The sequence below is a fragment of the Pochonia chlamydosporia genome, chromosome 4 (genome assembly GCF_001653235.2).
Source record: "Pochonia chlamydosporia 170 chromosome 4, whole genome shotgun sequence".
Taxonomy (NCBI): domain Eukaryota; kingdom Fungi; phylum Ascomycota; class Sordariomycetes; order Hypocreales; family Clavicipitaceae; genus Pochonia; species Pochonia chlamydosporia.
The window spans coordinates 5091255-5104416 of NC_035793.1; the positions used below are offsets into that span (position 1 = coordinate 5091255).

At 50.2% G+C, this 13162-nt stretch overlaps 4 protein-coding genes across 4 annotated transcripts; 2 read left to right on the forward strand and 2 right to left on the reverse strand.

Annotated features, from left to right (window-relative positions):
- Positions 1 to 92: 92 nt before the first annotated feature.
- VFPPC_10000 (cytoplasm to vacuole targeting Vps64) lies at positions 93 to 2413 on the forward strand (the record flags this gene model as incomplete). Its single annotated transcript, XM_018288447.1, has 2 exons — positions 93 to 1190; positions 1256 to 2413. The coding sequence occupies 2 exons, from the start codon at positions 93 to 95 to the stop codon at positions 2411 to 2413; spliced, it is 2256 nt and encodes a 751-aa protein (XP_018137867.1).
- A 1486-nt stretch (positions 2414 to 3899) lies between these two features.
- VFPPC_14705 (AAA domain-containing protein) lies at positions 3900 to 4556 on the forward strand (the record flags this gene model as incomplete). The annotated part of the gene is made up of 2 exons (XM_018292473.1): positions 3900 to 4167; positions 4240 to 4556. The coding sequence occupies 2 exons, from the start codon at positions 3900 to 3902 to the stop codon at positions 4554 to 4556; spliced, it is 585 nt and encodes a 194-aa protein (XP_018137866.1).
- Positions 4557 to 5357: 801 nt separating this feature from the next.
- On the reverse strand, positions 5358 to 5741 carry VFPPC_18245 (hypothetical protein; the record flags this gene model as incomplete). The annotated part of the gene is made up of 1 exon (XM_022429888.1): positions 5358 to 5741. One exon carries the CDS (start codon positions 5739 to 5741, stop codon positions 5358 to 5360), a length of 384 nt encoding a protein of 127 aa, XP_022285489.1.
- Positions 5742 to 6859: 1118 nt separating this feature from the next.
- On the reverse strand, positions 6860 to 7612 carry VFPPC_09999 (hypothetical protein; the record flags this gene model as incomplete). The annotated part of the gene is made up of 1 exon (XM_018288446.1): positions 6860 to 7612. The coding sequence occupies one exon, from the start codon at positions 7610 to 7612 to the stop codon at positions 6860 to 6862; it is 753 nt and encodes a 250-aa protein (XP_018137865.1).
- Between the last annotated feature and the right edge of the window lie 5550 nt (positions 7613 to 13162).

The following is a 13162-nucleotide window of genomic DNA, read 5'->3' on the forward strand; positions in this document are numbered from 1 at the left end:
AAAAAGCATCAGAGGCAATCTTCAGCATCGATCATCCCAGCACCCACAACGTGCCCACCTCCTTTACTGCACGATACGCTTGAGCCTTCCTCATGACCGCAGTAGCCAGTCCTCCGACCTTTCCTCAAATTTCTCGGCCAGCATGGGGGACTATTAGCGGTAGCAGCCCGATGGACCCCGACGAAGTGAGAGGCATGTTCGCACCGCGGAAGTCTCTCTCGAGATCCAACTCTGCTTCATCGCTATCCTCCAACTCATCAAACACCTCTGTTGCCACAAATGGTTCGCAGTCGAACGGCACTTCGCTATCATCTACTTCTGATTTGAGCCAGTGGTCTGCAACAGCCGGGCCTCGAAAACGACCTCAACCAAAGGTACCTTGGCCACCTTCCAAGCCCGAAGTACAACCCGAGTACGCCAGACTGCCCGCGAACCGCCCCAACGTCATGGCAGCTCCTCACAATGGACTGCAACCGGGACAGGGCCCAAACTCAGTCATGCAGCAGCAACAAATAATGCGTGGCCCCATGGGTGGCGAGCAGTTCCCTCCAGGCCAACCAGTCCTGTACCTGCTATCGCTCAATGGCACATTTGAAAGGAAGACTATTGCTGTCCCCTTTGCACCTGATAGCTTGAGAATTGGCAGACAAACGAACCAAAAGACCATTCCCACCGCGACCAACGGCTTTTTCGATAGCAAAGTATTATCGAGGCAACACGCCGAAATATATGCGGAGCGGAATGGAAAGATATACATTCGAGACGTCAAGTCCTCAAACGGAACCTTTGTCAACGGAACACGACTTTCACAGGAGAATCGCGAGTCAGAACCTCATGAGTTGCAAACAGCAGACCATCTGGAACTAGGCATCGACATCGTGAGCGAGGATCAAAAGACGGTAGTACATCACAAAGTCGCCGCAAAAGTCGAGCATGCAGGGTTCTTGAGCAACACTAACAATGTTCTGGATATGAACTTTGGTGATTTGGATCCGGCCAATGGGACAATGATGATTCCTAATGGGCCTCTTCAGATGCGCGGCCGGGCAAATGGTAACATGGCAATGAATAACAACGGTGGCCGAATGATGAACAACGGCGGCATGAACGGCCAAGCAAACGGGATGCCGCAGCAACGTTCTTTCTTTTTGGCACCAATTGCCACAGATCAAATACTGAAGCGACTGACAGTAAGTTCACACCATCTATTCAAGAATGCTTTCGCTTTCAAACATTTGCTAACCACAATAAATAGTCGGAAATGAGAAACGCGCGGTTACAAGCCCAGGACCTAGGACGCACCAACCAGTTCGTCAATACTTTGCTCACCAAAGAGGATGTCAAGGACCTAGAGAAACCCGAAGTGCCCGAACCGGCCAAGCAGCAGCAGCCACAGCCCTCCATGAATGGCGGCATTCCCTTCCGGCCTGACCCCAAAACGCGATTCTCAGAACCACCTGCCCCTCCACCACAACAACCACTACCTGAGAAGCCAGATGTCCCGTCGTTAAAACGCGGCCCAACTGAGAGACCAAAGTCAGGCCCGCCAAACTCAGCAGCAGTGCGACAGGAGAATTTGAATCAGATTATACAGCTTACAGAGGCGTTGAACAATGCGAAGCGAGACATTGATACTCAGACAGCGAGAATGCGAGAGCTAGAAGAGATGCTTCAAAAGGAACGAGAGGCTCGTGAACTTGCGGAAGACCTTGCTAAGCGGCTAGAAGCATCAGCGAGTCTGCAAATGAACGGATCTATTAAAGCCCCCACTGATGTGAGGATGGCGGACATGGCCGAGCCAACCCAAGAACAGGAAGTCAAGGAACTTGTTGAAGTTCTACCTGTTGCCGAAGAAGAGGAGCCACAGAAGGAGGATACCGCCGCAAAGGAGGTAGCGGCTTCTTTGCAATCTCGGATTGATAATATGGATGAGCAGATGAAAGACTTGCGAGAGCAACTCCAACAATGGAAGCACCGCTGTGAGTCGGCAGAGTCTGAGAGGGACGAGAGCAGAAAGTCACTCGCCGAAATGGTCGTCCAACTTCGTGCAGAAGAAGCCAAACGAGTCGCTGCCGAAGAGAGACGCCGATCGAGATCACGCCGAAGGGCTACTGAGTCGAAGGCAGAAGTGGCAGAGCCAGAAGCCCCAGTGCCCGCCAGGTCAAACTCGGATGGTTCCAGCAAGGCGCCTGCCAACACCCATCCGCCAAATATTGACTTGGACGATGGCCCGACCCTGTCAAGAGCAAATACGATCACGCCGCTATCATCGCAAAGAGGACTAGTATCACGGGAACAATCATTGCAGGCAGGGTTGCCATACGCATCCATGATAGGCGTGGTTCTGATCGGGATGGGACTCATGGCATATATAAATGGCTGGCAGTCACCGCCCCCTAGGATAGAGAGATGATGGCCATTTTACGACATGCTTGAAGACAAGGTTGTGATATACACAATATTCGAAACAACGATCTCCGTCTATGCCCTATACCAGAAGACGTTGCTCGCAATCGCTTTATTTCATAGGCACTGGAATCATTTTTGTTCTAATCGACAAGGCGTACAACAAAACTGTCATACTAGCTTTTTATTCTGATAACGACATGAGAAGATGACGATGAGCATAACAGGATTGACCATACCCTCTTTCCTTTGTACATGTTATTACTGTGGGACTTATTATTTTTATTTATTTCTTGTACCAAATCGAATGCAACGGACAGGGGCAGGGGCAGGGCGACGGGTTGGGGGACCCAGGACCCAGAACCCATGACAAGCTTGATTGATCTTGTGCGCGCAGGATGTACAGGGCAGGCGTTCAACTTGATCTTTGTTCTTGCATCTGGCAAACTGGCGGAGACAACAAGAAAGCATGGCAGTGGGCTGCTGTTCTCTTATTGGGGGGGGGGGGGGGGGGGGGCGGAGGGGGGGGGGGGGGGGGGGGGGGGGGGGGGGGGAATGAGTAGAGGTTAAGGGCTCATCCGATATTTGACCAAATTTTTCTTGCATAGGAAGCGTTAGGCTTAGCGTCCCATTCCTTATCAAACACGGTTTTTTACCCGGGTGCCTGATTCCACTGATCGAGAGTGATGGTTTTGTTTAGTCAACTTGGCGAATCAACGGTGAAATGTCGACTTGGAACTTTATCACGTCCAGCGACTTCCATTGGTGTGGTCGGCGAAGGATCTAAGTTGGAAGGCTAATAACGCATGTTTTTTCCATTTTGCGACTTCGCCCGCGTCTCAATACGGTTCCAAGGTAGATTCTTCGTATATGCGTCTACGAGATAGATATACCATCAACCACGGATACGCGATAGTGTACATCCAGAAAAGGTGGAGGCTAGTATTAAAGGAGCGGTGTCAGTGAAGCTAGGACCGTAGCAGACAATACATATTACTTCTTGTATTGTCTCGCCAGTTTTGAATAGATTAGCTTGCCAGAGCAGATTGAGGGGGCTCCTACTGGTGTCTTGATGAGGGCGTGAAATCAATTCTGGACCAACCGAAGAGGATAGATACCCTGCAGTAAGAGAAGGTGGAATAGTGGTTTCGTGATCTTGTGGTTTTTTCTTGTTGATGCGATGAACGGACCTATCCGAGGCTTGCTGCTCAAGTCAATGGATATGCCTAGTATGTTCTGGTTGCGGCTCCTATTTACAAAATTTAAAGCCCATTTTCTCCCGGAACACCGATTTCAAGACAATAGAAGCGCAATTAGATATTTCGATGCGCGAAATCGTTAGAATGAAGACGTTATGCTGCCTTCTGGGTCTGGTTAAGCTGAATGTTTTGCCGTGACTCACCAACTTTCCGCGCATGAGTACTTCATCAACGGTTTCAAACTTTATCAAACACTTACACTTGTGCAATCTTGAAACCTCATTCCAAAGCACCATGGGCAATCTCGCAGACTCGGGATATTACATCTGGATCAACGGTTTCCCTGGCGTGGGTAAACTCACAGTCGCCATTGAGCTGCAAAAACGGCTCAAGGGATCTCTACTCCTCGACAACCACACCCTCATTGACGTGGTGAAGCTGCCACGGGATCATCCCGAATACGCCTCAGAGAGGAAACTAGCCCGCCAAAGGGCATTTTCACAATACGTGTACTCGGACGGGAAGAATGCCGGCAAATTGAAGCAGGTCATCATTGCGACAGGTGCGTTCTAACAATGGGAATTGTTTCCCTCTTACACATTTTATATACATGTGTGCTGAATATGTGAATTAGATGCATTGAGTGACTGCGACTTTGACAGGGCGGTAGCAATGGAACACAAGGACGCTGCGTTAAGGGGGAAACGACCTTTCTTCCCTGTGTATTTGCGCTGTTCAAAGGAAGAAAACTTGAGACGGGTAGTTGATCCGCAAAGGATACAGAATGGAAAGAAGAAACTTGTGGATGCAGGTTTTGTGGAGGAGTATTTTGAAACGTTGGAGATTTTGAGGTGGGAAGGGGAAGGGGTGGAGGTTGATAATACGGATTTGACGCCGGTAGAGGCTGCGGAGCGGATAATCACTGCGGTTGAAGAGCATGCGCGATTGTAGAGTGTGTAAATGGGCGGTATTGCTGTGCAAGGTTGGTATGTGCTCGGTGGTGGCATGCTGGTTGATGCTTGAAGGATGTCAACTCGGACAGGTAGTTGGTATAATTACAGTTACGTATTAAGGCTTAGCAAGATTGAGGTATCGTGCCAGCTTGAAAGTTGGTGTCGTGGCAATAATATCATTGTTACAAGTTCCTTGCTGTTAAAACTAGATAATTTGCAACATTGACGGGAGATACTTGTGCCATTTCACAGACTGAAAGCTGATATGACACTCAAACTCCGGCAACGACCGACAGGATGGGATAACTCCAGTAGTTACAACACACTTAAGAGCAACTTGATATACTTAAGAGAGCTACTGTAACTCCAGTGTCACTGTTTGAACTTTACAACTCCTCAAGGCGTAATCAAGAAAATAATACCAGACTACTTCGGCATCGTGCGAACCGCTCCATCCTCCACATCGACACTCACAATAACACGCCACGAACTACTTGTCCTACCAGTGGTGCATTCTCGAATCTCCAAACCGGGAAAGCTGACAGAGGCCAACTAGATGCACCATTCTGACTCAATGCTTATGGAAGGCAGGCAATCAGCACCATCTCGAAGCCCGTCGCCGCCAGCCTCAAAGCTGAGCCTTGCACAACCATTGTACAACACACCATGAATAGCAACCACAACCATTCAATCATATTCTACGAAACATTACCCTGAGACTGTTTTGCTCCAAAACGATAACGAAACGGCCGCATCACCACCTACTGACTGTCTCTGACGACCAAAATAAACATCTGTCTCAAATCAGCTTACTGCACCACACACTCCCCAACATCCACAAATAGCCCAAGACATCAACATGACAGTCAGGAACAGCAAGGGTGTCGGACAAGAAAGAAGCCCTCACTCGACACGACATGTGCCAAACATGTGTGCCCGTCCCAACAATTTGGAACCTCAGCCTTATCGACGCGTTCTGGACGAGATTCATTCTACGTCCCCTGCAGGACTGGTCGTTCGCATAACCAGCCAATCTCGGCAGTTCCAGCTCACATGGATGAATTGGTGAAAAAATGGTCAGCACGGTCCCCAAACCCACTTCCCACGTTTTTTTTTCATGGCCCGTCGCAAAGGGGGCTGAGGGAGAAATCCAATACCCTCGCAGACTATGGCGTACCTGCATCTCAGCCAGGCACAAGGTCGGAATACTGGATGAACACCACGTAAATAAATTAAAATTCCATCCTCCCACAATCCGGTTCCAACTCGCCTAACCTGCCCAATAGTGAAGCAATCCTTTTCAACTTGGGCAGTTGGGAAAAAGCAAAAAACTTCAGCCACACCCGGGTCTGGACCGCCATGATGCGATTTCTGCGCCCTCTTTACTTTTTCTCAAGGGTCCTTCAGCCTGGCTGGTGAAATGAGCGGAACATGAAAAGTAACTAGATTGTTTTTTTTTTTCTTTTAAACTGGATCTTGGAGTGCAACTTTTCGTGGTCCCTGCCAAGACTGGTCATGCCATGTGAGGCCGTGGCAGCCGGATCGACCCAGTTATTATGGTGCCGGGATGTCGTACGCAAGTTGAAAAAAACAACAAAGACTGAAGTGGACGGGAGTGGATCACTCGCGAATCGTTTTAGTTAGTGGAAGGCTGTGAAAGGACCTAGCTGACCATGTGGCCTGTGGGAAATTACATCACGAGCAGGGCCAAGACGTTGGGCTTGGCTTGCGTCGTTGTGCGTTGGGGAGGTAAGTAACTGGGGTAATACGAGATGAAAATAGAATGCAAAATGCAGAATGTATGATGTAAACACTCGTAGGGCTTGCAAATTTCGCGACCACAGTTGATTAACTGAAGGTGAGTAACAGGCAGAGGCAACACGGCCGAGGTTGATTATATTTCCACGTCAAACATCGTGAAGTGGACTGATGACGGAAGCTAGCATGACACGGTACACGCTAACGCACAAAATTTCAACCATTATTGCAAGGTGTTCATAAAATACGCAATGAGTCAACCTTTATCGCTGCCTTGTAGGCACCAAGCAACACTGTCACATGAAAGCAAGACAAATATGTATGAGTGGGATGAAACATCCATGCGTAAAATTAGAAAATACTAGAAAAGTGTATGTAAAACGTATGTGTGACCAGCCGAAGCTGTCCCATTACCCGTGGTATCCTTCCTGAGCGCCATGCTTGAAAACCAAATATGAAAAATGCAGGCTTGCAGTAACGACATAATGAATAACATGATGAGTGAAGTTCTCCCTCTGTAGAGCATGCAGCCAGCGCAATACACTACGCATCCTCCTCCGCCTCATTCTCGTTGAACACAACACCCTTTCTCTTCCAGCCACCCTGCTTCATAAAGTCCTCAAGACTGTCGAGAGACCGCATAGGTGGCCGCTTAGGCGTCACGTTGCGCTTGTGACTAAAGTTGGGAATCTCCAACGGCAAGTCTGCTTCCGAGTCTGGCGTCTCGTCGTAGTCATCCGCCGACAGGTCCGCCTGGTCGAGTGTCTGGATGGTGGACTCGGACCATCGTGAGCGAGGCATGGGCGGACGCTTCGCCAGCTGGATCATGAAGTAGTCTTGAGGTTCTGAAGATTCGATGGAGTGGTCCATGGGTGAGCTGTGCGGCGGGAGCACCATCTCCTTTGGTTGTGAAAAGTGCAGCTCCTGCGCCTTGCCGACGGTGTACTCCTCATCGATGCTCTGCTGGTCGAACTCCTCGTCGGTAGAATCGTCGAAGAATGTTGACGTGGGCTGGTAGTGACTTCGCTCAGGGCTGATGAGCGGTCGGTCGTGCAGACGAGGCGGTGGTTGGAAAGTAGGATGTGAGTTGAGAGGGTCGTAGCCGGATGAGGAGCTGGTTGTTGTTCTGGCGGATGAGGGTACTCGCGCGGTGGATGTTGATGATGAGGATGAAAATGAGCAGCCGGAGGAGAGTGAGCATCCGGAGAAGGAAACCTTGCGGATGTGAAGGTCCTTGGGCTTGTGTGTCTTTCGCCGTTGGCTGAAGCTGTGGCCTATACTGCCGAGGACGTGCATCTTGGCGGGTTGGTGTGGTAATGCGTATGGTTAGGAGTTGAAGCGGTCGTGTCCCAAGGTTATATGGGATGAATTGGTTGAGAGCTTCGGGTTTGTAAGCTCCGTCGAAGCCGGATAGTCCGGGGTGTATAAGCCGGTGATGATGTGGTGATGATGATGATGTCAGATTCTGGTGAAACGTGTGTAAGTGTTGACGGTTCCGGGCAGGTATGTCCTATCCTTGACAGAGGATTGTCAAGATATGGGAGAGAAAGAGGACGATATTAATATATGTCTGCCTCGAGAACCTAGAATCTTGTGAATAATGTCAGTCTGAGGGCAGATGGACGATCCGGATGTGGGAAGGCCATTCGATATAAGTGCTTCCTCTCGAGCTCCGCCTGCCAGAGCAATGACCACGACACCGCTGCAGGTACCGAATGTACCTACGCAGCATGTACGTCAACACTTTGGCCCAGCCAAGGAAAATGGTGTGGTCTGGTGGGAGTGGGAGGGTGTGGCAGGGTGTGGGATTTGAAGCAGGGGACATGGATGTCGTCGATGAATGTGACCAACTTGATGGGCCACGACCCTCACTCACCTCACCTCAACCCTTCACACCAACAAAGTCAAGTTGAGTCCAGCCAAGACAATCACACACCCCTGTCAGGAAGAAAAAAAGCGTCGTCTTGCCCGTCGTCAGTCGCGGCTCCGCCACCAAAACGCCTCGCCCGCGCTAGTTTCTTGGGCAGGAAGAGCGAGCAAAAGTTGAGTTTTTGACCTGTCTCGTCTTGTCTTGGGCTGACGATTGGGAACTTTACGGGACTTATCCTGAAATACTGGAGCTGAAACAGACAGAGTTAACTTTTTCACTAGAGTCCACTCGCCCACACCTGATAGTGACGAGACCCGAATGGACTGAATTTCAGGCCAGTCGTTCCCGTTAATCCTCCGTTGATGGAGAAGGTGAGAAATACAGCGAGAATTCGGCGATAAATGTGGTCCGGCTTGAGCACACGCGCCAGTGAGTGAGGGATCCGAGGTCCGAAATGGTCTGCACTGGATTACGGGATATACTACAATGGTGATGATCCGGTCCTGTATGTACATACTCCGTACACCGTAAAGCTGATAAACTTTAATACATGCCCAAAAAAGAAAAGCATCAAGTGTCAGTGTCTTCACCATCCAATTTCCCATTCAGCTCTTCTCAGCCGTAACAAATCTAGATCAAGCGAAAGCGGACATCCCGATCACACCCAAACCCCATCATGATGAAGCCCGCAAAGAGACAGAATGCTCGTCTCCGAATGGACTGCTGAACGAGCATACCCCTGTCCCCCATTGAAGTCATCCAATCCACCTGGCTCGTATGTTTCCGCGCTCCCACCAACGAGAGCCACCTGCACTAGCCGGGCCCTTGCTGGGCTGACGGAGCTTTGGGCCCGTCATTTTTGTTTCCCACTTTGCCGGACAGTACAGAGGAGTAGGTACTCTAGAGTGGCATAGGTCGCAAGTTTGCGGAGAGAGGTACGGTGACTCTGGTTCGTAGCTGGAACCCCCCCTGTCGGATGTTCGCTTGGCCTTGTACGAGGGGCTATCGTTCGGATCTTGGTTTTACGGTTGCTATTGTTGGATCTTGCTTACAGGGCGGAGCATAGCCTAGCAGGTTCAAGTAATTTATGAATACGCACGTTTCACTTTCCGAGTTTCGTCGTGGGGAAACAGATTACGAGGAGTGAGATGCGTTTGAAATAGAACTGAGAGCATTGACACTTGTAACAATCTGAACTGGTACAACTACACTCCGTATGTATCCTTATCGGCCGGTTGCGATGATCTGAAGGAAGCGCGGGGGGCAGCAAAAACTCAAAACTCAAAACGCCAAACACCGAAGCCACAGTGCCATGTCAAGCCGCAAAAGATACTTGCAACAGTACTTGAAAATGCAGAGGCTTGTCAAAAGCATTTGGATTTGCAAAAGGTATTGTATATCGCAGTGTGTGCTACAAATATATCACGATATGTTAGTGTATACTTGGGTGTGGGCAACTGTTCACAACAGAAGCCATGTAACTCCGTACAGTCGCATTCAACTCGGCATTTCACCATCATGTCTATCCATTCTTGTCTGTGATGGCATCTCATCTTACTTACTCCGGACTCCTCCTCAATTGGGTCATGAGAAGGGCGGCCCAACACAAAGTCGGCCATGTTACATCATTCCCAAAGAGCGTGCATGAAGCAAGAGTCACGACCTGGCCTGCTGTAGATTTGAGGAGCACGCAAGCACGCTCGCCTGTCTGACTGAGTGAGTGAATGACCTTCACCGCGCATTCGCCGTGTCGAATTGTCGCAACATTTAATCTCGGGCGGTCCACTTGTGCAGACCGCTTTGCCAAGGGAGACGTCGTGAAGCGCGGTCAACATCCTTTTTTCCCAGAGCGGCCCGCAGCAGTCAGTCAGTGATGTTGGTTGCCTGTCACTCGGTACTGTATCTACTCTAACTGGATCCATAACCATGTGTGTCTGGTGTGTCTGGTTATGTGTGAGATGGTGTGTTGGTGTTGGTGTGCGTCGGATCAAGTGGGCGGCATGGAGCACGGAGTCGAGACAGTAGAACACCACGACAGACAGACACCATCAATTGGCCCATGAGCGAGAAAGCCAGCCCATTCAAGTGGCATCAGCCATCATCAGAACGGGGGGAGCATCAAAGTGGCTGCCCGGTGCCTGAGCCTGGACCACGATGAGAACCAAGCCAGGCCAAGCCCGGTCTGTTCTGCCCCCAAGTCTCTCGTCCATTATTCATCAAGTATTCGTACCTGATGCTAATCCCTCTTGGGGATCTATTTTGTGCATCTCGTGACTGTTCCTGTGCCTGTGCCTGAATCAGATCGGCTCACGACTGGAATGGTGTCAAGCACTTTTGCGGTTTTGCTTTTTTCTCGCACACTAGCAAATGTCTTGGTCGGCTATCATTCTGCTACCGATAGCCACATCTTCTGTATGCTTCGTTTCTTTTGTCGGGTCTTTCGTTTCTTTTGTAAAACAAGCGGTGGGCATGCATTAATGGCCGATGATGCTGATATCAATTAACGCGGGTTGCTTGTAAGTTGAGAATCGCGATCACCAACTGATAATCGCGATTTCAAACCTCGTGCCCCCGTCCATGGTGTTTGACACGGGCAATTGAGGCTCATCGCCATAAAGCAAGCATACATGTCCATGGCGGTGCGGCAAAAGCCGCAAAACCTGAGAGTGTCTGATGTGTCCATCCTCCCATGCCGATTCCCATGCCATGGCCAGACCGCTTCGTCCGTTCAATACCCCAACCCAGCATCGATTGGGAAGATAGCAGATGCATGTACGGTATATTTCGACGGTCACCGCCAATAGCGTCCGTCCAGCTGATGTTCACCCCCGGCCCACGGTCTGGTACGTAGTCTGGGGCTGAAATCAGAGACACGCAATTTCCCGTGACACCGCAGCACAGCGCAGCAAGGGTTTTTGGTGCTTGCAATGTAGATGAGATGCGATGCGCGGCGGGCCGCAAAGTGCCGCAATTGTGGGCAGAGGTGAAATTGCGCCTATTGTAGAGTAGTGATGATGATGTTGAGTCAAGAGTAGAGGGTAAAGACTATCAAGTATCATTGCGACGCCCGAAAGCTGACGGAAACTAACAAATGCCTCGTCCGACAATCATATCGAGTGATTCATCAGCCCATAGAGACACCGTCGACAAGGCTATCTGTGTACATTGGCAATATCGGCACGGTGGAACAGTCTGGCCTTTGTAATCCTCCGCCCCCGTTTCGTTTCAACTTGACTTGACTGGAAATGATTCCATCTTCCGCCCGGTATATCCGGTTGCGCGGCTTACATACGCCCAGTCTTTGGGATACACGTGGATGCTCCTCTTTAATGTACGTTACCATAACTGCTACACATACTGTACCGCATGTATCATGTCATCCTCAAACTAGATGTAATCAAAAACGCCCAGATGACCTGACCAGAGCAGACCAGACCATCCATCCGCCCTCCCGTTGTCAAAATCCACTCAATCCATGGCCAAGCCCAAGCCAAAGACCAAGCCCAAGCCCACATGAGCATGAGCCTCTGCAACGCCAAAACAAAAGTCACTCACCGCATCGTCAAGCAGCCAATGACAAAGCCCATCCATATTCCCCGCAGCTCGATTTGCCTCAGAGTGACTGACTGTCTGTGTCTGAGTCTGGGTACCCCGTATGACTCTGCTTAACCCTCCTCATGAATCCATTTTGATCCAGAGGCGGGGACAAGCGAAGGCGGGATTAGCGCGCCTCTGCCAAGCCAGCTCTGGTAGATTGTCCATTCTCTCTCACACACTCACGGTCATGATCCAAATTGAAAGAGGAAGCTTGGCTCTGGCCCTTGCAGCTGTGTCCGTGGCCGTTCTGCAGGCCAAGTTGGCGGTGCGTTGCGTTGCGTTGCGTTGCATTGCAGTAGCGGGCAGGGCTTCGGCTTCTTGCAGGAAGATACGGTTGAAGAGGGGAGGCTTCGGGCTGTTGATTACTTTCTACCGATTGATTTGCTGTCAAGTGCTTGCCTTTGTCTGATGCTGTGAGTCTTGATCGGGGGGTTTTCACAACCGTTGAGAGAGTTGCTTCGTTTCTCCGCACTTTGACGGCTCGTGGCTTCAAGTCACTTACACGGCAGAAAGGGCTCAACTTGTTTTCTGAGACGCCACATGCACAAGTACCCCAGACGGAGTGCTCATATCACTTGACACTGGATACTGAGCACAGGAACGCAGTCGGGCTAATTCGCAATAACCAAAGCGACATTGCTCTACCGTCCGGACCACATGTACTCTAAGCATCTGGTGCGTGCCTGTTTCATCCTTCTCAGAATAGCTCCCGTAGATTACACTCCTGTACGATAGTCTACCGCCGGTGACGCTCGTCCGTGCCTAATGAACCTCAAACCCTCAAAACCCCAACATTTGAACCCGACAAGTCATCAAACGGGGGAAAAGCCAGGTCGGTGAGATGGAGGCCGCGCGTGGTCTTCCATCCTTTCTGTCTGTGCGCCGTGGCCGATGCGTATGACGTGTAAGTTTTTCAGGGCATCATGGTCGCCGTCATGGGAATTAGCATAGTCCCCGGTGAGATGAACTGGACTGCGGCTGGCCATTGCTCTTCTGGAAGGGCTGCCAATTTGTTTGCCATGTGTATCGCCGAGCAGTGACTACTATCACCAACAGATGGTTTTGGATCAGCTTGCCCATCGTCATATTACTTACTGTACGCCTTTGTCGTAATTAGACACGAAAAGCCATACGCCCTCTGTCTAGATTCTGGACTCTCGGCTCTTCCATCGTGACTACCACCGGCGATATCCTACACTCATCAAGTACAACCCGTTTCTATCCGTGCCTCAACCAATTCCGACGGATGAGGCACAATATTGCCAAAACCATCTTCTCCATTACATTATGAATGACCCTCTATTCCGATCTGTAAATCAATTCGTCCATATGCGAACAGTGGCAAAACTCAGAAACTCTAGATCTGCCACAATTCCACT